Source organism: Callorhinchus milii, unplaced genomic scaffold (assembly GCF_018977255.1).
Source record: "Callorhinchus milii isolate IMCB2004 unplaced genomic scaffold, IMCB_Cmil_1.0 Scaffold11, whole genome shotgun sequence".
In the NCBI taxonomy this organism is placed as follows: domain Eukaryota; kingdom Metazoa; phylum Chordata; class Chondrichthyes; order Chimaeriformes; family Callorhinchidae; genus Callorhinchus; species Callorhinchus milii.
In genome coordinates this window covers 13,824,777-13,848,753 of record NW_024704752.1, presented here as the reverse complement: position 1 = coordinate 13,848,753, position 23,977 = coordinate 13,824,777, and the positions used below count along the sequence as shown (strand labels likewise).

At 36.7% G+C, this 23,977-nt stretch overlaps 1 protein-coding gene across 1 annotated transcript in view; it reads right to left on the bottom strand.

Annotated features, from left to right (window-relative positions):
- Positions 1-368: 368 nt before the first annotated feature.
- The window catches only part of uggt1 (UDP-glucose glycoprotein glucosyltransferase 1), a 36,032-nt gene continuing 12,423 nt past the window's right edge, over positions 369-23,977 (bottom strand). The window contains exons 19-41 of the mRNA XM_042339076.1: positions 23,544-23,664; positions 23,035-23,133; positions 21,372-21,395; positions 19,130-19,224; positions 18,279-18,485; positions 17,268-17,399; positions 16,217-16,344; positions 15,812-15,907; positions 15,589-15,691; positions 14,656-14,735; positions 13,972-14,161; positions 12,752-12,910; positions 12,020-12,105; positions 11,628-11,712; positions 10,851-10,936; positions 10,067-10,171; positions 8,874-8,958; positions 8,324-8,506; positions 7,592-7,752; positions 6,784-6,898; positions 5,648-5,764; positions 5,100-5,265; positions 369-4,618 (exon numbers count right to left, since the gene is read on the bottom strand). Coding sequence (XP_042195010.1) covers positions 4,593-4,618; positions 5,100-5,265; positions 5,648-5,764; positions 6,784-6,898; positions 7,592-7,752; positions 8,324-8,506; positions 8,874-8,958; positions 10,067-10,171; positions 10,851-10,936; positions 11,628-11,712; positions 12,020-12,105; positions 12,752-12,910; positions 13,972-14,161; positions 14,656-14,735; positions 15,589-15,691; positions 15,812-15,907; positions 16,217-16,344; positions 17,268-17,399; positions 18,279-18,485; positions 19,130-19,224; positions 21,372-21,395; positions 23,035-23,133; positions 23,544-23,664 — 2,649 coding nt within the window. The 3' untranslated portion in view covers positions 369-4,592. The remainder of the gene's footprint in view (positions 4,619-5,099; positions 5,266-5,647; positions 5,765-6,783; positions 6,899-7,591; positions 7,753-8,323; positions 8,507-8,873; positions 8,959-10,066; positions 10,172-10,850; positions 10,937-11,627; positions 11,713-12,019; positions 12,106-12,751; positions 12,911-13,971; positions 14,162-14,655; positions 14,736-15,588; positions 15,692-15,811; positions 15,908-16,216; positions 16,345-17,267; positions 17,400-18,278; positions 18,486-19,129; positions 19,225-21,371; positions 21,396-23,034; positions 23,134-23,543; positions 23,665-23,977) is intronic.

Sequence of the window (23,977 nt, the reverse complement as noted above, 5' to 3'; positions counted from 1 at the left end):
TTGTTGACAGTGCTACTACACATCAGAGCATCACAATGGTCATCCAAAAGGAAATACCTGTGTACGTAAACATACAGAAGTTTCTCATTCAATACATTTAGTTATTTCTTCAAATTAACGGTGTCCATCACCAAAAAAAATTGGCCACTCGATCCACGACTCTTTGTGGGACAATGCTGTGTGCAATTGGCTGCCGCATTTCGCCCACACAACAGTCAATCCACTTTTACAATATAATCCGTGAAGCACTTTGAGACATCTCCAAGACCTAAGACGCTATATCAATTGCAAGTATTATTATAATATTCAAGGTTTTATTATTTCTTACCCAACTTTTTTTTTAAAAAAGCACACTTGTAATAAGCAGATTGAAAAAGTCCTCACATTTTATTCCCTCTTTCATAAATTAAAAATATCTTCTGCCTCCAAAAGCAGCAATAACAACAACATTACAGCATTCTACCTGCTTGGCAGTTAGTGGTATCCATATGTTAAATTCAAAATATCTTAATTTAACAGTACACGCCTGCAGACACAGACATAAACATCAAAATGGAAAACAAAAAAGGAAATATGCAAAAGGCACATTATTACATGTGAAATCTTCCTCTGCTAAATGCACATCTTTTATCAAGTTTTATTTTTTGAAGATCCTTTGGACATCAATCTCTGGTGCAGTAAAACTCAGCAAATGTGTATGAATGGCTTTCTTTTCTTAAAAATAAGATACTGATCTATCTTTTGAAATTTGTCACATAAACATCCTTTACAAGTGAATAAAACTATCATTAAAATTATACTTTAGCAGAGGGTGGCTGGAGCAACCAATAATCAGGAATTAGTCATGTAGCCCCTTTTTCATTAATCAATATACTTAATGCAAATCAACCTGTAGCGTTTGAGGAATCTATAAGTGATCATCATTTGAAGACCTTGTAAATAAAGCGCCTTTTTATGGGTTTCCTACATGACGCTAAGTAATTGGAAACAATCTTTTACTGGGTTTTTGCTGCCTCTTGTTTCTGTTGTAGGTATATCAAGTTCTTCTTTCTTTGCTGGTCCCTTAATTTGCTTTAACAATCTTTAAAACTTCCTTGATGCCTGCACTCATTAACAACCTGGCCACATCTGTGCTGGTGCAATGACTTTTTACAATGTTTATAATTGATGGGAGTACTGAAATTTAATGTAAAATTTGCAATCTGAGCTTTGGGAGTCAACTACAGAATTAAAAATGATGAATTAGGTTTTATTGAGTTTACCGTCTCATTCGCTAAAAAAAATACTTCAAATAGTGGTATGGGATATAGTATTAGTGTATTTGCTGTTCTGATATAGTAAAATCAATTAAAACCAAAACAAATTGATCTCTTACCACTGCATTTTAATAAATATAACTACAGGGATATACTTTAGAGGCCTGTTTATTATAATTTGTACAAGGCAATTATGTCACTGATATACTCAGCAACTGCCTTTGAAAACAGAAACTGCATTTTATAAATGAAATCCATTCTTTTATTACAATTACATTTGGATCCACTGATTTTAGTTCTGGGAAAGCTGGTCTATTATAAATAGCTCATCCTGAAACAATAATACCAAATGTAATCAAAATCAAAAATGTAGAATATAGAACAGATGATAATCAACAACAAAAAATTGCATCTATGTAGCACCTTTCACAAGTCCCGGACATTCAAGGGTTTGCACCTGAGCTAGGGTTCGAATCAAGACAGGCGGGAGCCAAGGGGGAAGGCACTGGGGTGAATAAATACTGTATTACTTTGGGCGGTGGTGGGGGGGGGGGAAGGTTATCACACCTTAGCTCACTGTAGATTTAAGAAATTCATCTCAATAGTAGAAAGAAAGTAGAAAGAAAACAGTTTGATTATTTTAAATGAAATAGAGCTACAACCTTGTATCGTTTTATTAAGAATGGAACACTCAGCTGTATTGTGTTGTTTGTATAAATACCAGTATAAACAATATTTAGCAAGGTATTATTCAGGGAAAAAATTCAGTTTGACTGTGCAGTTTTCCCAAAACTCTTAAAACAGAAACCATGGATATCTGTGCAACTTCGTTCATCGGCAAGCTTTTTAAAAGGTTCATTCAATTTTGTTTTTGCTTTTCGAAAACAGTCTGAGCTACTTTTTTTTTAAAAAAAGCTAAACATTTTGATGAAGATACAGCGATTTAAGATAAAGAATGCCATGTGTTTCAAATATGTTAGAGATTCATCTTGTTGTGTAATAATACATGGAAAGGATTTTTAAAAAAGCAAATGTTAATATTTTTGCTTAGAAAATCATTACAGAATGAAATAAAATGGGCCAATTTGCGACAATTGACAAATCCATTGCTTGAGAATTAAAATTTACTGGAAGATAGCTCTAGTTATGACTGATTAGCTTGGTTTATATATTTTCAAATTTATTTTGGTAGATTCCAAATCCAATCATAAACAGAAATCCTGTTACACAACGGTTTGACAAAACTTCATAGTGAAGTGCTTCATAATGATAGTTTATTAAAACACATTTTACACTGAACATGGCAGAAACTCCCTCCAACACACACATACACACATATTACTGCACAGTAGTCTGACAGTACCAGTTCTCACACCAACAAATCACTCCACTCCTCTCGCAACAAGACTACCTATTTAAAGGTATTTTTTGTACTGTCCCTCACATCCACAACTGGATTAAAACTGCCCCAAATAATTTCCCTTGGGACCTTAATTAATTAATGAACGGTACAAAACTAAATGTATACAAGTTCTCAAAGATTCACGATTTAAGGTCCTTACACTCAGTCTGAAATGCACTCGTCTTTTTCATTTCCCTTTTTTAGATGTAGAACATAACCACTGCATACAAAACTGAGCGTCACCTAATAGATATTTTTCATGACAAAGATATCCACGCAACTTTGAAAATTGAAGGCTGCATCTTGTTGTACATAAATCAATGGCAAGTGTGCATTTTACTTTCCCCAGCACCTTGGGACATCCTTACAGAATTTAACGAAAGGGTCCATGAGTCTTCCTTACCGTTGGTAAAACTGAACTATAAGTAGAGAATGCAATACCAAAATGTTGAAGCATTGCTCAGTGACAATTTTATGATAAATGTTTCAGTACAAATCTGCCACAATCTCAGTGTCACCATCATTTGCAGATTGTAATCAGCTATGATACCAGAAACAACTCAACTTCAAAATACCTCAGATATCAGTGACAATAAATTTAAGAAGCCCCAGTTTACACTGCAGCATCTAATGGGGATAGAACTAGTAGAGCCTGACAGCATTAATTCAAGATTTGTGAACACATTAAGGAAAGAGTTTTGCATAAAGAACATTTATATTGTTGCAAATCTTTTTCCTGGTTTAAATTAGAACATGACGGTATAACATGTGCCAACAGGCGAGTCCTTAAACCTGTTTTGGTGCATCCTGGGCATTTATGACGAGGACCTGAATGAACAGTAATCTGGATTTATACTACTAAGAGGTCTCCAATGCACGGCGACATGTATCCTGAGGTGATGCTTTGTAGGACTAGGAATAAGATGTGATAGAGGCGGAACAATCAAATTACCATTACCACAGTGCTCCACAGGTTTCATTCGCAGATATTCCTGACTATGTACAAAGGATACAATGTGATCTGCCATCCTCACATCAACTCAAGACAAACAATCAGATTGGAGTAACTCATTCATTAGCCAAACTAACCCAATGTACATATATTACTAGAGGGAAAGATCTCTACTGTTAGACAGCATTGAAGGTCGCACCGATCACAGTTTTAGATTGCAGTCTCAATTCACATCTTAAAATGTGATTTGTAAAAATATATAGCTCATTTGAACAATAATGGAAACTAAATGCCACAAAAATTATGCACATTTTGAAGCAGTATTTCTCTTATGATGTAATGTCTGGAATAATCACACACACCTTTGAAATAGCAAAATACCAGCTGAACCATCTGAATATTCACCTGAAAAACATGACTTATAGGACAAAATAAATCGTCTCAATGAGAACATTAACAATAAACATTGCTTCACTGTGGCCAGCCCTTCAGTAAACTCAAAAGACTCAAAATGTTAATGAACGACAGAATTCATGTAGATTCTTCAGCCTTGCTGAAGGAGAAGAATACGGCAACATGTTGTGTATTGACAATATAATCAAGACCACTTGAATTAAGAAGTCTGCCTAAGTCAATACAGTGAACAGCTTTGGATTTTTTAAATCGCAAATTCAAGCCACACGGCTGATTTTCGTTGCATTTAACCCCACTGACAAACATAGAAACTGGTTTATTTTGCATGATTATTTTCCATCCCTGAGGTGAATAGCTACAGATTTCTCCAATGATCTTTGTTCCCCTCCCCAATATTTTCCACAGAACTCAACTCCAATTATAGTACACCTTATACATATATATAAAAAAAATCTAACAGCACATTCCTATTCCAGTCTCTCGGCTCTTTGTCACATTGAGAAGGTTTCATCTGGGAAATAAAAGAGCAACTCTTTAAACAGAGTTAAACTGGCTTGATGTCCATAGCTCAAAGCTCAGAATGCGGAACATGATCTGTGAAATAAAAGATACAATATAGATTAGAGCTCAGTTTTCAAAGACCAAAAGTTCAAGTGAAATACAAGCAATAAGGTTTTACATATCCATCCTTTACTATCCGGCTCTTTTCCAAAGAAAATGCTGCCACCTAGACCTCTTTTGGAGAGTTAAGTACTTCTGCCTGAACCACGGTTACAGCCGTCTGAATTGTTCCCTCCAGAATCTACCTATGAACTTTACCAGAGCTTATGTGCACACAGTTATCAAAGAAGAGTGCACAGGTTGGAGCTTTTCTCTCCAGAGTTTAGACGATTCAGAGGGGATCCTCGTAGAGATGTTAAGATTGTGAAAGCATTTCATAAAATAGATGTTGATGGTCTGTTTATACTGGATGAGTCCAAAATGAAGGGCATAAATATAAGATGGCTAGTCATAGATCTAATTTCTTTCAATGTGGCAAAATGTAATGATATATTTGTCCCCTTTACACCCTTACCTTCTATGGATGTAACATTTTCTGTACCAACATGAGCAAATGCATTTAATTTCCCTTCTTGGAATTGCTTCTGAAACTGTTTTATCTCCTGGTCATAGTCCTGCCATTCAGGAACAATACGTACAGCTGCCTCCAATTTGGGTTCTTTGGTCATTGGATTATTACACTAGAAAATCAAAGAAGAGATCAATCATTAAGATTTTAGCCAACTACAGAACACAATGCATACAGAATTAATGCAGTCTTTATCATGCCAGTGATTTTTGTGTTTCTTAAAGTAACTTTCCCTTTGCCCTTTGCAGATGATCACAAATTGCAGTGTTGTTAGGATATTGTGAATTTGCATATTTAATAACAGATGCACAACACTATATAGTTTTAAAGCACATAATCTAGGTTGATAGATCCATTTTGGTACCCCACTTCATGCCAAATTCACATTTACCTTACTATATCTTGGATCCCTCTATGTCACTTAGTATATATATACACACACAAACAAACACACACACACAGACACATATATATAAACACACTCATGTACTAACCAGATCTATAGTTTTAGCTTTTTTCTTTGAAGATTCATCGCACCATGTCTCACACCAGAGCCACTCCTGGGGAAGTGATTTAATGGGGACCTGATGGATCATGTTGTTCGGCAAATCCTGTTGACAAAAGATGCATCGTTATTACAAGAAATCCCTAATTTACTATGGACATCTAGGTCTTCAAAATTAATATGTCCCATTTGTGGTTGGTCTAACTTCACCTTGTATTAAATGTGTTTTAAATGCTTTGAGACATCCTTAATTGTAAATTGTGTTATAAGAGAGCAAGCAATTTGCTACATGCCTCAAGTGAACATTAAAGATTCCATAACACAAATAAAAAAAAGAACTTTCTCTTGATATCCTGACCAAAAATCTTCCAGATTAGTTGGTCATTCATCTGATGGATATTTGTGGAAGCCTAAAATATTTGCCTAAAATAGAGTTCACTACCCTTGATAGTAATTACTTGCAACTTACTTTGAGAAGTTTCAATGTGTTAAAGTATTAACAGAATGCACGAGACAAGGGGAGGGGAGGGGATGTTAAGTGTCTACACACCTAAACTTTTGCTACAATATAAAGAACATGAATATAAAAACAGCTCACAGAGAATCTTTCCATGCAAATGATAAAACAGGTAATCCCAGGACTTATTTTTCATGAGCAAAGTGACTACAGGATATTGATCACCCGAGAGCATTATTTCAACAGGGCAGCTGCTGCAGCTGATCAAGAAATCGCTTCCTTGCTTCCCTGGTATCCACAGAGACATCAGGCCATTTGGCAACACTGAAGTCTGCATCTCTAGATACTGTTGCCTTTCTAAAGATTTACAAGGTGCTGTTCACATTTCAGTGACGGCAATGCCATTCCTGGGTGCCTGTCTTTTCAGATTCTTTGCAGTTGCACTCTTTACAATCCAACAATATCTCATGAATATCACAGCACAGCAATTGTATATGTATAAAAATACTACTGAAAGGTAGATAACCTACAAACCAGTTCACATACTGAAAATAAATTATCTGGATAGATGTTACCAGAAGTGCACCGCAGATTCCAGAATTAATGGAGGAACTACACTAATATCTTCGATCTACAACATAATGAAATACACACACACACACACAGACCTGATCGAGATTGGATAGGCTGTTGGGGTCCTGACTGAGACCCTGATATTGTCCTCGTAGTCGATCACCAGCAGCAATCTTTCTGAACTTCTTTAAATCCACTACATATAAGGCACTAAAGGGAGAGGGCGATAAAGGTAGTGTTTCTTATTACATCATGGAAATGTTAAAATAACAAAAAAGATCTTATTTCAATATCCAATTACAAAGTGCCCCATAGTGACTGTACATTATTTACACATATGGCAGGCCCCCTTGATTGACCCTTTCCTCCAATCATCACAAACAATAATCGAAACAAAATACAGTGTAATCAGGAAATGGTTCAGAAACATAGGTGTAGTGCCACTTTGTGCCTGATAGTGACACTGCTGAATGCAGTGATCTTTGTAGAGGCTGTAATGTTGGGCACAGGCACACAGTGGCACTGTAGCCATTTGCAAACTGAATATCAATATAAAATCTAATCTAATTTTTGCTAAAACTAACATTACGGAGCTCATTGTGCATGGGATTAAGTGGAGAGGAAAATAGCGGCAGTGTTCAAAATCTACTGTAAACTCACATGATTTAACTTTCTAACAAGAGGACTCTTAAAACCAGACAACTGAAAACTTCTGTCTTTAATTCAAACTTCAGATGGCGATAAAAAAGGAATCAAGTCATTTTGGAAAACAACTGGAATAAGCAGCCTTAGTCCTCATTCAATGCAAAATTCCTTTCGGCACTGTTTCTGTAATGCTACCAACACAGAGTATTGGCTGGGTAAACAAAAACAAATACATCTATACAATCCCCAGAATCGTACCTGATGTGGTACTTCCTTCCCTGCAGGTGATTTGCCCAATAGCCAGATTTCCAGAAGCGATATCCATCCATCTCCCTGCGACTTTCACAGAAAGGGGTGTAGCCATACGGGGCTCCATCGAGGTCCAAATCTCGGAGCTCCTTCAGGTCAGTGCGCACTATCTGTAAACGCAGAAGAAATAAATCCGTCGCTTCCAAAACCACACATTTATAAACATCTCATCTATCAACACGCATTGCAATTAAGAAGCTTGTACAAAATGAAGATCAACTTTAGTGAATACATTCACTACATTCAATTTGCAGCTCTTTAATCTTTAAAAGAGTTAAATGCATTTATTGGAGATGAACAGCAATAAGAAAAAAATAAGTACATATTTGAATTTCTTAACTTGTCCTTTCAATATCCTCTCACTGTTTAACACTATCCTAAGTTCCCATTTACGATCCAGAGAAACATTCATTTGCATTCGATATTCAATAATTTTTTCCATCGCCCTTATATAGACCAGTGAAGTGCCACCTGAGTCTGTATTGAGAGCGGTTTTCAGTTAAGGAGTGAAGGGAAGCTATTTGTGGTCTCAGCCATGCTGAACTTGGAAAAATGAAAAACAAAACACAGCGAAGGTACATGCTCCTGATCACTGTAAAGCACGTGTGTATTCGTTCAGTGAAGGACCGGGAGAAAGAAAATGCAGAACTAGTATTCTGCAACCATACACCTTCACTATACCTGATCAGCATCCACAAACAGTATCTTGTCAATTGCCAGGGGGAAGAGCACATCGAGGAAAAGAATCTTGTAACCCCAGATGATTCGCTGTTTATCAGTCTGTTGGTGGAGCCATCGGGGCCACTTGTACTGCACCAGCTCATATTGGAAGCCATATTGCTTTGCCATGTATGGGATAAACTCCTGCCAGAAGCCAGAAATATAAAACAACGTAGAGCTTACAGAGTGCTTAAATACATAAAATTCTGATATTAACATTTGTACAGGATATTCAAAGCATTCAACTGTAGTGACGTAACTCCAATTATTCCTTTGCATTAGGTGTACTGTAATGATTGTTTTGTAGTGAAACTTATAGGAATTTAAATTTGCATGAGAGAAAGATCAATTGATACTTAAATAAGCTCATTATTTAAATATTTCTCAATTCAAGGAAGACAATAAAGCTTCTGAGTATATTTTGTGATTCTTGCATTGCTAAAGCGCAGTCAGAACACAGAAGTTTCCAAATATCTGCCTGCAATATTTGACAAGTCTACTGTTAAAATACCTTGAATGTAGGTGAAAGGTAGTTTTTAAGGAACCAGAACTTCACTGGTGTTTTGGTTTGCTTCAGTACAGATAGCATCATTATTCTGTAGGAAACAGGAAAGAAACAGTAATTGAAAATTCCCACAAAAACACAGGCTGTTAAATATAGAACTCAATTACATGACAAAGCATGAACAATTAATCAGAAAATAATGTATTTGAAAATTTGAAAAGAATTTCATTGACATCCAACCTTCTAACAGTGATTATAGTGAGTTCTACAACACATAAGATTTGAAACAGAATTCTTGAATTAAGAAATTAATTAAGAAATTAAGAAATCCCAAATGAAATCGGCACATCTTAGATAGCAGTAGTGGATAAATAGATTTCAGAATTGGTTTTTCAAACACTGTCATCCCTCCAGTACACTATAATAATAATCCTTGCATTTGATATAGCGCTTTTTACCTCTTCTCGACGTCTCAAAGCGCTTCACAGAATATACTGTAAAGTGAATTGACTGTAAATTTGTGGGTGAAACGCGGCAGCCAATTGCGCACAGCAACGTCCCACAAACAGTCGTGGATTGAAAATGACCAATTTATTATTGTTTTTGTTTTTGTAGGGATTATTATTAGGCTCTGTGTGGAGTAAGGAAACTTGCCCAAGGTTTTGCCCTGTCTGGAATTGAACCCAGGTGTCTCACTTTTATTTAAAAAGAGGATGCCGATGCAAAAACTTCCATATGATCCTGGAAATAAATAACTTTATTTGCCACAATAAACATACAATTACATTTTTTTTCATGCAGAAGTGGGTCTATGGATATCTGGATTAAGTTGACTCGGTGAATTACTCATCCATTTTGCACCAAGAGTCTTATTTGATTGCGACTGACTCTATTTTAAAAAAAATAACTTGGCTCCTTGAGTTAGCCTTGCAGGATTTCAGACGCCCAAACTTTCAAAACTTGTTTTGATTGATAAATTGCCAGAACAGTAGAATATATCAACAGCAAGAGGATTTTTTGTGCAAGCCTGAAGCAGATATGAAAACAATTTTTAAAGCATTCAACAAGGTTGATTGAAATGAAGAGGGCAGACCTGAATCTATTCCTGCAAATTCATATCCAAGGAATAGATGTTATTTCGGAGTTCTGAAATAAAACGTTTGGTAGGTAATAAGGGAAAATATATTGTTGCAACTGACCTCAAGAATCTCTCATACAAGTGACCTGAAGCAACTGAGAAAATATTGATGACATCTTCCTTATCTGGTTTGATTTCTTCAGGTTTTGGTCCTCCAGTAAATCCTCTGAAAATAAAGAAAACAGATGACATAATTATATGCACCTTTTGAGAAAACTGAAAGGTCTTGCCAATCCTGCAAAAGTCAAACAAGATATTCATTATGTGTCTGACGATCAAGATATTCATTCCCACAAGGTTCACCGATTATCTGGTGAAAGTCCTATGTATTTGAGAACTACTTCAAAGTTACTGCTGGGCTGCATCACCTCCTCATGCACAAGAATCTATGAAAAACATGACCAGTTGTCTTTCAGCTCACCCGACACATGGCTCAGGTCCATTTGCTAGGTAAATATTGATCAGTCTAATATCACTCTACTTCCTACCAACCGTTTCAAAGCTTCAATTCAGTCAACATTCACCCTTGGGACGTCCTTCCGACGTGAAAGGCGCTGTACAAATGTGATCTTGTTGTTGTTGTTGTTGCTAGGTCTGCCGGGTATTTCATTAACTTAATATTCTCACGTTCTCCACATTTGGGTGTCAAATAGATTGAGAGTAATATATGCACATTTAAGAGGTAAAAATATGGATGGAGATACCAGTTAGGACTGAATAAAGTCAGCCCTTGTCTTCTGATTAGGTATTTTTGCATACTGATTTGTATTCTCTTCAGCAATATTCAGTATTTTCATATCTATACCATATTTATGATGGCTGTATTGCTCATTGCAAGTTGTTACCTTTTAATGGATTCCCAGAAGCCTTCGTTTTCAGCATTGCCATCACTGAGTAATTCTTCCTGCACGTGGTCAGGTTTCTTTTGCACCTGCAAAACCAGAGCCATATATTTTATTGTATAGAAAAGTATACATTGATGAAATTTTAGACCAATTCTTTCAGCATCCATCAATGTATGGACAAATAATGCATATATTGCACTTCCAAGAAAGCTTTTTTTTTTAAAAAAATGAATTCAGGTTGTAAAGTGCATACGTGATTCTGAACTTAAACTACAGTCATTAAACTATATTAGTCATCAATTCTTCAGTTTTTCAGATGATAGCATTAAAACAGGTATTATCTACCAATTTAAAAAGAGGACATTTCTGCTGAGTTCCTGGTCAACAATTTTCCTGATTAGGCCAAATTGGCTGCTGCATTCACCTACAAATACAGGCACTATTCTAAATGGAATTATTATATTAAACGGTGCCCATTATCATCTGGGTTCAATTCCAGGCAGGCCGAAACCCTGGGCAAGTTTCTTTACTCCACACGCCTAATAACAATCCCTCCAAAACAAAACAATAATAAATTGGTCATTCTCAATCCACAACTATTTGTGGGACGCTGCTGTGCGCAATTGGCTGCCGCGTTTCACCCACAAATATACGGTCAATTCACTTTACAGTCTATTCTGTAAAGCACTTTGAGACGTCTAGAAGACGTGAAAAGCGCCATATCAAATGCAAGGATTATTATATCTATATATATTTAATTGCTTGCAATAAACACACCTTCATTTTAATAATTTTGCTTTTGAAGCTGTTCAGAACCACAATCACTTCTTCAGTCCCAGGTGGAGAGTCAGCTCCTTCATGGCTGAATAAAAGGGGGAAAATAGTCACAACAAAGCACAAAAATAAAAACATTTAGAATTATGCTAAATTTAAAAACTTAACATTTTAAATACAGAATTATAGAAATCTTCCCTTAACTATCAAATATAGTACATAAGCAGTGTAAGGAATCTTATGATTAAGTTGTATTACTTAGAGCCTGATACAAATAAACCTTAGTAAAATGCAAGTAAAGCTCATTGGTTAATTGCTATTTAGCCGTCCTCCCACAGCCACTTTCATCATATTAATATGAATATTGATAATTTAACATAATATAGGTCACAAACCTGTAAATCTTATAAATATCCTCCGATCTTCCCTTCCTTAGTCTAAGTGCCCAAGCACCAGGGTTAGCTTTTAGCTGAAAGTAGCCCTATTAAAAGAAACAGAAATCTGCATCAATGGAGTCATAATCGGCGAGCAAATTTAAATATGGCATAATATATAAGGACAAGAGCAAAGGTTTTATAAACTAGCAGACTTTGAAAAGGAACAATATAAAAGGGTACAGGAAAACTGTAGGAAATTATAATTAGTGTAGCTACAGGGAAGGAGTTAGCTTCTTGCATAAGTTGGTTGGGCCAAATGGCTTCCTTCGTAACACTGCATGTGCTACCAGGAAGGATGGAAGAGTCCAGATCACTTGACTCATTTATACAGCTGGATGCTCCATTGAAAATAGGGACAGATGGTATTCTGCAAGGATAAGATGAAATCGGCAGATGTTTATTTCATCCAAACCTCTTTATGATCTTGTAATTGTGTTTACAGGAACATTTCATCGTGTGAGAAATGGACTGGATCATTCATTCAAATATAAACGCTCAATGCAGCTTAAAAACAAATAAATTGTTGAAATTCTCAGAAACTGTGGCCCAATTGAAATGTTGATAGGCTGATGAGATAGCCTGAGGCTCACAGAGAATTTCAGACGATTCTAGATCTCGTCAATAAATGTATGTACTCCAATTAGCTGTTATTCAGGCTTGGCCGCTGAAAGAGAACTCACTGCCACATACCAGGTTTGCCATTACAATTGTGTCAACGACAGCCGGGTTTGCGGAAGTTCCCAGGACAAACTGGAGGCCTCGTGGAGGTTGCCCTGTTGTAACGTCGTAACAATGTCCCTCCAACAAAAGATATTCCAGTTCATATTCTGCTGCTACGCCACCATCAATCTGAAATTAGAGTTAGGATGAGAAGAAAATCATCATGGATCATAAACCATTGTATTGCTATTGAATCATATTAATACCTACATTTTGTAACATGTTTCTAAAAATATGCTAAAAGGATCAAACCCCTGATGTACGGAATATATTCAGGGAGCAGCTCCGGGATGCTACCCCACGTGAAGGGTGCTGTATAAATATAAAGTTGTTGTTGTTATTGAGTGTTGTTGAGTTGTTGTTGAGGATCGATTTCAAGCTCCTCATCCTCACCTACAAGGCCATTCACGGCCTTACTCCCTCCTACCTCTCCGATCTACTATCCCGCTTCCTACCTGCCCGTACCCTCCGTTCCTCTGGCTCCGGTTTGCTCCACATCCCCTGCCCAACCGCCCTACCATCGGTGGCCGGGCCTTCAGTCTCTCAGCCCCGCAGCTCTGGAACTCCATCCCCCAGTGCCTTCGCCGCCTCCTCCCTTTCCTCCTTCAAGGCCGGTCTCAAGACCTTTCTCTTTGACCGTGCCTTCAGCTCCCCTCTCGACTCTCTACCCCCTCCTCGCTCCCTCCCCTCCCCTCACCCTGACCATTTCCCCCTTGCTCGGGTCCTGACCCAACTGTCCAGCGCCTTGGGACGTCCTCCCGACGTGAAAGGCGCTCTATAAATGGAATCTTGTTGTTGTTGTTGAGTGTACTTGAATTCCATCCATGGGCAGCCTGTGCAATGAAACCTCTCTGAATTTATGAAAATACTGCAATATATTTATAGTGGCAAGATGATGCAGATTATTTTTAAATTCCAAATATCAGAGTCAATCTAATACAAAAGGCATTTTAAGTGGTTCTATCATTTTGTGACAAACATTCAGAATTCCATTTAGTCTCTTCCCTAGTTGTTACCCAACAGTCATAAATGATTGTTAGGTAACAAGGATAAGACCATCCCTCCACCAAAGGGGTTAGTATTGCTTCTGTGTATTGTGTTATTCAGCCACCATTCACATTCTACTTATTAAGCTTTTACACAAACATCTCAAACAACCCCACATGCAACTATTAATGAATAAAACCCACTTCTTCCAGGTAAATGTTGTCAAGATCATATGATGTACGAACAGACTCCACCATCCAGCTTTCAGGGGTGTTCAGAATAAGAGTGAAGAGTGGAGACTGAGGCATATCCAAAAATTTGGCCACTGGACCTGGAGCAAAACTTCCATCTGCCATGAATGCTATCTCAGGCTCCAGCACATACCGATAAAAGCTGTAAATTAAAGAGGGAAAGCTAATTTATATTTGTGTACACTGCAGCAATTCATATATTTTTCATATTTTCTGTAATGATGTCCAGCAACAGTTGGCCTTAGTGTGTGCTTGTGAATGTGAGTGTATGCGTTCGCACATGCGTTCGCACATGCGTTCGCACATGTATGTTCTCTTTCAGCAAGTATGCAATCCACAAAGTCCACAAATATTCCATCAGCAGCTCTTTGTTGCCTGGAACATGCTACTGTTCCTCACCTGCTGGTTAACCAGTCAAAATGAAAGTTAATAAAGGATATTTTGCTAACTACATTAGAGTTGAATAAAATCATTAAAGTATACAGCTGTTGTTCATATTTTATGGCAGTCTGTTGTTCATTTGTTATCTCCACATAATTGCACCCAGACTAAATTTTCAATAGGTGAAATTAGTATTAAGTATTCACATGACCCTTCTGAGATAAGTGATTTTTCTGGTACAGAAAGATATTTTACCTTTTCAGAGGCATTTCAGACAGTTTTGGCTGACAGTTCATGAACACTCGTAGATTCATGTTGACCAATTGATTTAAGACCTGGGAACATTGAAAACATGTTTAAGGATAGATAGCCAGTTGTATTAACGTGGGTAACCTTTGAAAATAATAAAATAGCAAAGTTAGACCATGTATATAACTGGTAAGTAAAAAGTCAATTTTGCGCTGATATTAGACTGTTTGTTATTCAACAATGTTATTTGTCTGCAAGATACATGATCGAATTAGTAAAGTAAATTAATATTTTTCTTTCATGTAAACCTTTTGTTTAAAAGATTGGCCCATTGTCTCTCCAGTTTTTGTGGCTAAGTAGCCAAACATCAAAACCTAGCCATGTCATCTGACCCAGTTCAGTCTACACTACTTCAGGACACTGTTCATGATGGATCAGCCAGCTGGGGCACTGGCAGAGCTTGCGAGGAGAGCTTGAATTCTTCCTCCTCGGTTTCAGGTACCCTGCATGTCAAAGTCCTAACAGCTAGGGTGGTCCTTGGTGGACAAGCAGCAGAAAGCTTACCATTCGCCTGGAATGGTCGATTGCTTGATTTCACTAAGCATCTCCAACAGTATCCAATACACACATTGGGGTCTCAAAAGACATAGCTTTTGCAACCTGCACCTATATACTCCACGATTAAATAAGCAAAATGCGTTCTTCTGGGGAAAGAGCCATCCATGCCAATCAAATGGAAACCAATGCATAAGTCAAATGTTTAGTAGTTTGCTTTGAAGCCCCATAAGTATGGGACGTCCTCCCGATGTGAAAGGCGCTACACAAATGTAATCTTGTTGTTGTATGAAGGTGGATTTTCGTATGAGTCAGATAACTGGCTGACCTTAAAAAAAAATCTGTGAAAGGCGACCAAAATGCCATTTCAATTCAACTACTCACCAATAGCAAAGGAGCAAGTTGCTGAGTGTCCCTGGTCACAGGGTCAGCTATGGCAACCACTTCAAAATACACCTGTTCTTCTTTCGGCCGTAATTTAACAACACTGAAAAATATCAAAGATATTGTAGTATGAACGTGACTAAATGTACCAAATGGCTTTTATAAAATGCTATTGATAACTATTTTGATTGTTTCGTATTGACAAGTTTCCTGCGTTGCTCACCTCAGTCTTTCTGCAAAGAACTGGAGATCAATCCTTGGCTCTCCTCTGGACTGTGCTGATAGAAGAGCATCCACTTTCATTACTAGATCACTGGCACTACAAGACAACATTTGTAATTGACAGTTATGAATAGCAATGGATGATGCAAATAGGAGACTTCTCCTAGAGTCAAGGATCCACAAATACAGAATCACTCCAAGAACCATCCAGCGATCATTATCATTAAACATCTAATTATAATATATATATTTTACACACTCATACAATTAGAAATAATTGATTTTTTTTGTTAATGAACAGTACTGTGAATAGAGGCAAACATTTGTAATTAATACATCACTGAAGAATTAAATCCACAATACCACTGCTGCAAGATTACAGGAAGTTAATATTAAAATGACTCACTGATCCTCTTCAATCACCAGCATTTGAATTTTGCTTTTGATTTTCTCTGCTGTCTCGGTGGCAATGCTCTCCAACAAATGGAAATCGTTTTGATTGAAAATTTCACTTTCTTCCAGTGGGCCCACAACCTACCGCAGATAAAATGTTAGAAATGCATCACCAATTTAGACATTAAACGAACCTTGGCCTTCAACACCTTTGAGGTACAAGTTCTTCTCTGGCACCGAATGACACGGAAACACATTCTAAACTCTTCTCGTAAGTGGTATTTAATGAGAATAAATAACAATTCAACTGCACTCAAACATCGATTGCCTGAAATAATATCCCAGATTTGCAAATAGGATTTGTGAATATCTTGATGATATCACTGTAAATTGAATAACGGAAACATCTATTTAAAGACGGACTGAATACCAAGCAATTTAAAGATTAACTAATGTAGTTAATCACTAAATAGAAATCAACTTCTTTTTCTGGCGTTTCCTTTCACAAACGCAGATGCCCATCTTTCACCACACTTCCTTTCAGGTTATTATTATCTTAAATATTGAATGCATAACAAATTGAATGGACTTTTAATGTAAAGTCTTTTGTATACATGGGAATTATGAACCACTGAAAGAAAGCAAGAAGTGAAGAACAGAGACCAGGGAACAAATGATAAGAAAGGGATCAGCCCATCTACTCAGAAAAAAAGCTCACATCCACAAGTTGGTTGCTGCAAGTACTGTAGTCTGCCGTTGTATTGGCTACTGTTAATGCTGAGCTATTCCCACAGTTTTTTTGTTATTCTATTTGTTCTGAAAGCAGGAGGGTGATTTCCTATTTATCAGTATTTTAATCAATCTTGGCAGATGAGCATGTCCAATTGTTCCCTGGTTATTATAATAATAATGGCTGGGAAACTTATTGACCTTGGCAGGATCCTGTATAATGGTTATAAAGTTCAAACCACCATCACATTTACCAATCAGCATTCGCTCATAAAAATTAGTACATTTTACCAGAGAATCAACCCAATTTACTGATTTAGTTTGAAAATACTTACACGCCCATTGCTGATGACAGCCCTCTGCCCTTTCTTCAATTTCAGAACATCCGTGCAGAAGGATCCGTGTGACAGAATTACACTGAGATCAGGAGAATTAAACATCGCCTTAAAGGCTTCATTGTCCATACCCTATGTGAAAAAAGGAACATTTGTGTAGATATGGTCTTCCTTCCTCAAAGATTACTTACAGTAATAATCATCTTTTATTTTCTTCAATGGATTGTAATTTGGCTTCTGACTTGGCTTCCTTCTACTTTTTTCTTTCCTGCCTCCTCCAATGCTATAGACCATTTGTTACCAGGGAATTATGCAGTTAATTGTCTTGCAGGCAGCCAGAAGTGCAGAACTGTTACAACATTATGTTTATTTCATTTTGAGTTGTCTCACTGCATGGGGACTCTTTGAATTTGCATACCAACGTGCCATGGGATGCTGCAGGCAGCAAAACATACAAATGCTTCCTATTGGTGGCATCTGCTGCTACTTTTCTGGTTGCGTGGGGAGAGCCAGGATCTCAGTTTTCACATCACTATCAAGTAGATACTTATCCAAGACAACAGAGTAGAGCTGCAATCAGAACTGAAATTAATTTCAGAAATCAACTTTGGCTTCCATTAACTGTAAATAGGAGTTCTTCCAGCCTTTCCTACAGATCACACACAAATATACGGTCAATTCACTTTACAGTCTATTCTGTGAAGCGCTTTGAGACGTCGATAAGACGTGAAAAGTGCTATATCAAATGCAATTATTATTATTATTATATAGATCACACACAATCCACTCACACTGTAAATAAAGAAAATCCCCCGTTTCCAAAAATAAAACTATGAATTACACAGCAATTTCTCATTAATACTCTGGAACTGAAAAGGAGCATGAAAAATACAGCCAACAGGGATGCCATCATTTTCCACTTAGGTTTATGAAGCAAATGTTCGGCTTTTAAGCAAATGAAGATACATGATTAAACGTATACATTGTGCATCAGTGATACTCATCACTTACTCCAACCGCAAATTCCATGATGTCTGCCCCCTCAGACAGTGCTTTTGCTGTCTCTTCTTTAGCCATCTTGGTAATGAAGTTTTTTGCATTGTTAATGTTCTGTGTTTTCAGTGTGGCCCAGATGGCTCTTGCATTAACAGAATTCTCTTCAGTGGGTTCTTTGCTTGGATTGTTTATCAGTCCAACCCTCAGATTATTGCTGGATTTCTGCAGAATAAGGCACAAGGGTTTACATCATTATGGATGGCTTTATTTACAAGACATAAATAAAAGTTGAATTCCAATAGTGCCAGTCATTTTTTTTAAAAAAGAAGATTCTCTCTCCATAGTCTTCTTATAAGCACTCCGAGACCCTACTCAACAACAAATTACATTTGTATAGCGTCTTTCACGTCAGGAGGATGTCCCATAGCATTGCGTGAAGGGCACTACATAAATGCATGTTGTTGTTGTCATGCTTTTTTTTAGTTGGGAGAGTGGGATTAATAGAACATAGAAATCACCATGTAGAATGTCACTACGTGTGGAATAATAAGAGATGGTAATGGGTGAAACACAATTTCCCCTCAAGGTTCTCTGATGGTTACAGCTGGTCCATGAGCACGTACACAAAACTAAAGGAGTAGATAATGTATAAGATACATGACACTGATCTCATCACTACAACCTGCTTGCTAATCAGAAAAATGACTAGTATCATAGCAGAATAAGCTGATCATACAGGTAAAGATATTGCTGAAGAACATTCCTGTGTACACAAATACAGAATAGGAGAATGCAATATGAAAGGTGTATTGTTTAGTTTACAGTGCTTTATTTTGAGAAAATTCAAGATTATATTATTCTCTTACCAGATGTTTGAGAGATTCATATAATAATTGTCTCCCTGAGGGTTCATCAAAGTCTCCAACAATCCAGAATGTAACTGGACGAATATAGTTGTTATCTATCCAAAAGGAAAAAAAATATCAAACAGTATCCATTTAACTTTTTTAACTTTCAGATTTCTTTTATTTTTAAAGTCTCATTTAAAGAAACGTAATCCCAAGACTAATCCTCCGTTCCCAACAGACATTAATGATGTCCTCTGCATTGACCAGCTGGAGGAGCAATAAAAAAAAATCAATGCAAGACAGAAGTTGATATGGAATAACTGAATGGCACTATAAAAAGGTTTACAGCTGCTGGCTATGGTCAGGTAGAAAAAAATCTGGTCTACTGTATTAGAAAACTACCAGAATCAGTTAACCAGAGACAAAAAAGACTGAATACTGAGACATCGAGTCGTAAAGGTCACTGGTAAATTTTGGTAATGGTTTGTTTAAATGTAAAATATTAGAATTTTTTTAAAAAATCCCAATTATTTCTGGCAGATCAATTAGTGTTAAGTAAATTCAACTGCTGGCACGACACACACTCTCCAGGGACCAAAAACATACTCAATTCAAGTTTCTTTTTGTGAATCAATTGCTAACACAGCTTTGTATTTACAGATTCAAGTCACAGGCAGTAATTCTGACAACTGGACTCCTATAAAGGCTAGAAAGCCACCTCTTTTTTAACTAGTTAAACTGAAAAGAAAAACATTTATCATGTTAAGCCAGGAGTAGATATTTGCCACTGAAGAAAGAATTCCAGCATGGCAAAACAGATGACCAGTTAGCTTTCCAACATGAGAAATATAGCAGTCTGTTTAATACATCTGTAGCAGGGTCTACCAGGTCACTGAGAATGGTGTAAGAGTCAGAGAACACAGGGTTGCAACCATGACTTTCATCTCACACATTCCCATGTTCAGCTGGATACTTGGTAAGGGCATGTCGCTACAGAAAGGATGGAAAACCAGAAAGGAGAGAAAACTAAAAACTAATATTAACATAAGGCTCTCTCTATCACACATTGGTTACTTAGAGGAATGCTTTTTGAGACTTGAATACAGATGACAAACAAAAGATCCATGTTTACGAATGGGGTTTCTCAAGAGGGATTATTTATGCAGTAAAAGTTCCCTGAATGATGTTTCATGAATCTTTCATGATGTTGTTCATCCCAACTTAATTTATCATTACCTGTATTTCTATTCATCATCATCATCCCCATGCATGGGAATTGTAAAATTGCACACATGTGCACTTTACTAAGCTTCTTCTTTGACCCACAGCTTGACACTCGGGACAAAAAAATTATCTTAAATCCAGAACAATCTGATAATATTAAACAAGTCCCTTACAACTTGTTCCATTCAAGACTAGGATAAAATCTCATTCAATCAAAATGATCATTAGCAAGTTTGAACAAATGAAACACACAAAATAAGTGAAGATAGCAACCTCAAACCATCAAGACATGCTGATGAACATAGAGCATCAGAGCATTGGCACATTCTACCAAGCAGAATGCAATTTCGGATTATAGTGTCCCTGGTCTCAGCTATGCTATCCTGCAGAACAAATGGGTGCAAAGACACTTCCTTACAACATGGGAGTAGGTTTGAGAACTCTGAACAAAGATCACTGTAGCCCACCTTCCAGCTTCAAAGTTTCACAGAGAACTGGGAGCAGATCTTCTGTTTTGCTCATCACCAATATAAAAATAATTAGTTTCTTATAAGGAAAGCTTGAACATGCACAGTTGTACTAACATACACCACCAAAGGTCTTCCGTATCTGATTGGTACAATTTTGGCCTGGAATGCAGGACGTACCATAAAAATAACTTGTAAAGTTGTGACATAGTGGTGGAATTGGATACTTTCGAACACAACTGCTAAAATCTTGCACCAGATATTTATCAACTGTATTTTTGAACTTCAAGTCTGTGGTATATGGAGTTTAGAGTAGAATGGCCTTTTCTTCTACCACCAATTGTCATTCCAGCCATATTTCACTCGCTCAGCAATTTCAAATGAAGTGGGTGGGCTTCAACACATTGGGTTAACAGAGACCTGAACAAATATGAAGTTTGATTTTTGTATGGAAATCTAATAAAGCAATTAAGTGGAAATTATGAAAAATATAATCATGCAGACCATTGATGAGATTATTAGGGGAAAGTAAAGAATGCTCACACCAACAAACAAGAGGAGAAAGTTACCATAGATCTCTCTCGAAGACATTCCTGCACAAAAGCATAAAGAATAAAGAATAAAAAACACAGAAAAGCAAAAGGATAGTCAAATTTGGATTATAGAAACAGTGTCAAACTACAGCCATATTTATTTTAGTAATAGATATAGACTGCTTCCTCAGCTGCTAGTGCTTATGGCACCACGGTACCCATTTAATCAAACATTAAATCAGCCAAAGAAGAAAATGTTCCCAATAGAAATTCTAAAACTGCAGGGAAAACACAATATCCAATATTGTTAAAACCATTTTTAGCCACTTCTAAATATTTTGATTTAACAACTTGGAAACTTTAGGCAAGCTTTCAAAGCTCATCTCACTTATAGCTCGAACTCAGACATTTTCTCCAACTATTGAACTTCCTCACAGACATAAACATGCATTTTTTTGTAACTGATCAGATTGCTGACTTGTAAAACACACATTTTAGATTTAATTCCAATTAAAGCAAATATGGTGAGAAATTCCATCTGTGTCTATATTTACTCTATTTATGTTGCATTTTAAAATGTGCAAAACTTGGCAAATTCAAAAATACAGCAATTCAATAAATAATTTTGAAGTTGATTTTGTGTAAGTTACTTTAAGAACAACTAAAAACTGACTGTAAAGTCACCCTAAAAGTATAATATTACACCAAAACGTCACTTTCAGTTACTAAATAACAGTCACTGTATTACAGTCACAGTAAATCCTGTAAAGCTGAGCAAATGAATCGAGTCCTTGAGGCTTTTGCTACCAAAATGATAAGAGACAGATATTCCAATTCAAAGACTCATAGAATAAAAATGCACTTAATGTTTGCAATAACAATATCCTGGTAACACTGTTTGTAATTCTGCAGTATGCAATAAAAATAAATATATTTAAAACCAATTTGCTAGAGCTCATACTCTTGTTATATCTAGAAAAACAAATCTTTGCTTCTAAAGATGCTTAAATGAAAATTGAAGCTGGTCATTAACCTAAGATCCAACCTAAAATGATTTTATTATTATATTCAGGAAGCTAGATGGTACTCAGAAGCTATTTCTCTCCATATTCCAGGGACAACAAAGCTGAATACAATATCCTTGTCTGTGCCAAGATCTGTTAACTAAGCATAGATCGAGAATTAATCCAGTTATTTTCTTTGGCACATGTTGGTTTAAACTGCACAATGGTGCTTCGCTTACTTGCCCATCAGGGGGAATGTGAACCTGTTTGTTTTAACATTGAAAGATGTACATATAATGAAACCAATTCTCTTTTCTCAATCATATCAACATCAATTGCTAAACATAGCAATCGTTCATCATCTTTAATATGAAGGTAGCTACAATTGAGCATACGACAACCACCACAGTTATTCTTTTTACTACCTCCACTCATGAAGGTGCTGACTCTTGCTATGGTACAGATCCACAGGCACCAGCTGTTCTCTGATGCCTCATTCAAGTTAGCAATCTTTATGCATAGGCTTCAACAGTGAGGTCACCTTTTCGACTACTGGAGATAACATTATTAAGTGCACTCTCCAAAACTTTCATAATTGACCAGGGCAAATTATAAACTGTGAATATATAATAAATGTCACTGCATAGGAAAAAAAAGCAGAACAAGCAGAAAATGTAATACTCTTCACACTGTACCTCTTTTTGTCAAGTAAGAGATGCTGTTCGCTACGGCTGCTGCCTTTTCGTCAGATTTCAGAAAAGCAAATTGAGAATAATCATCCACACCATAGACAACTGTAACAAAACACATTAGTTCAAACTTGTAATTCATATTGTAAAGATGCACTGAAATCGCTCTTGCCCTTTATTTTTGCTATAGAATCCAACACACACTGTAAACTGTTGTTTGCTGCCTTTACGAGGATTAAGTAATCAACAGGTAATGGAATGCATTTAGCTCCTTGATATGTGGCGTGTAATTGTCTTTCGGGTTTCAATAACAAACTTCTGATAAACAAAAACATCCAGTGAAACCTAAAGAAAGATAAATCACTAATGATAGGACTATCAATTAATTCTATACAAGTGCTCAATTAATACTCTAGTAAAGACATGCATTACGACTGCAGAAAGTGACTGGGTTGACTGGGTTCTGTAGTTTACTTTAGGCTGAACTCAGTGCAGCAAGTCACCAGCGTTTTTACCTTTGGATGATAAATCCAGGAACTGTCTCTCAGAGTTGAGAATTCTGGAATTGATTCTTGGAACAATTGTTGGCTGACTCATTATAAAATCAATAACGTCTTGGTCATTGTTCAATTCACCCTGTAATGGTAACATATTGTGCAATTACAACTGAAAGCAAAACCTAAATACACTATTACAATTCAGTGACGAGAATGAGCCAATGGAGGGCGAAAAAACAAGAGTGTAGACATATTTTATTCATCTGGAAGCGGAATTCAGCAATTACAAGTAATGTTGGCTGGTTTAACAGAATTTGGAATTCAAGTTCAAAACATTTTCAATTTTTGGTCTAACAATATCAGTTTCAAATTAGTTTCTTGAGGGAAAAAGTCAATAACACCACAGTTGATGTGTGTCTCTCATATGCAACAATGTAAGAAAAAAATAAGCA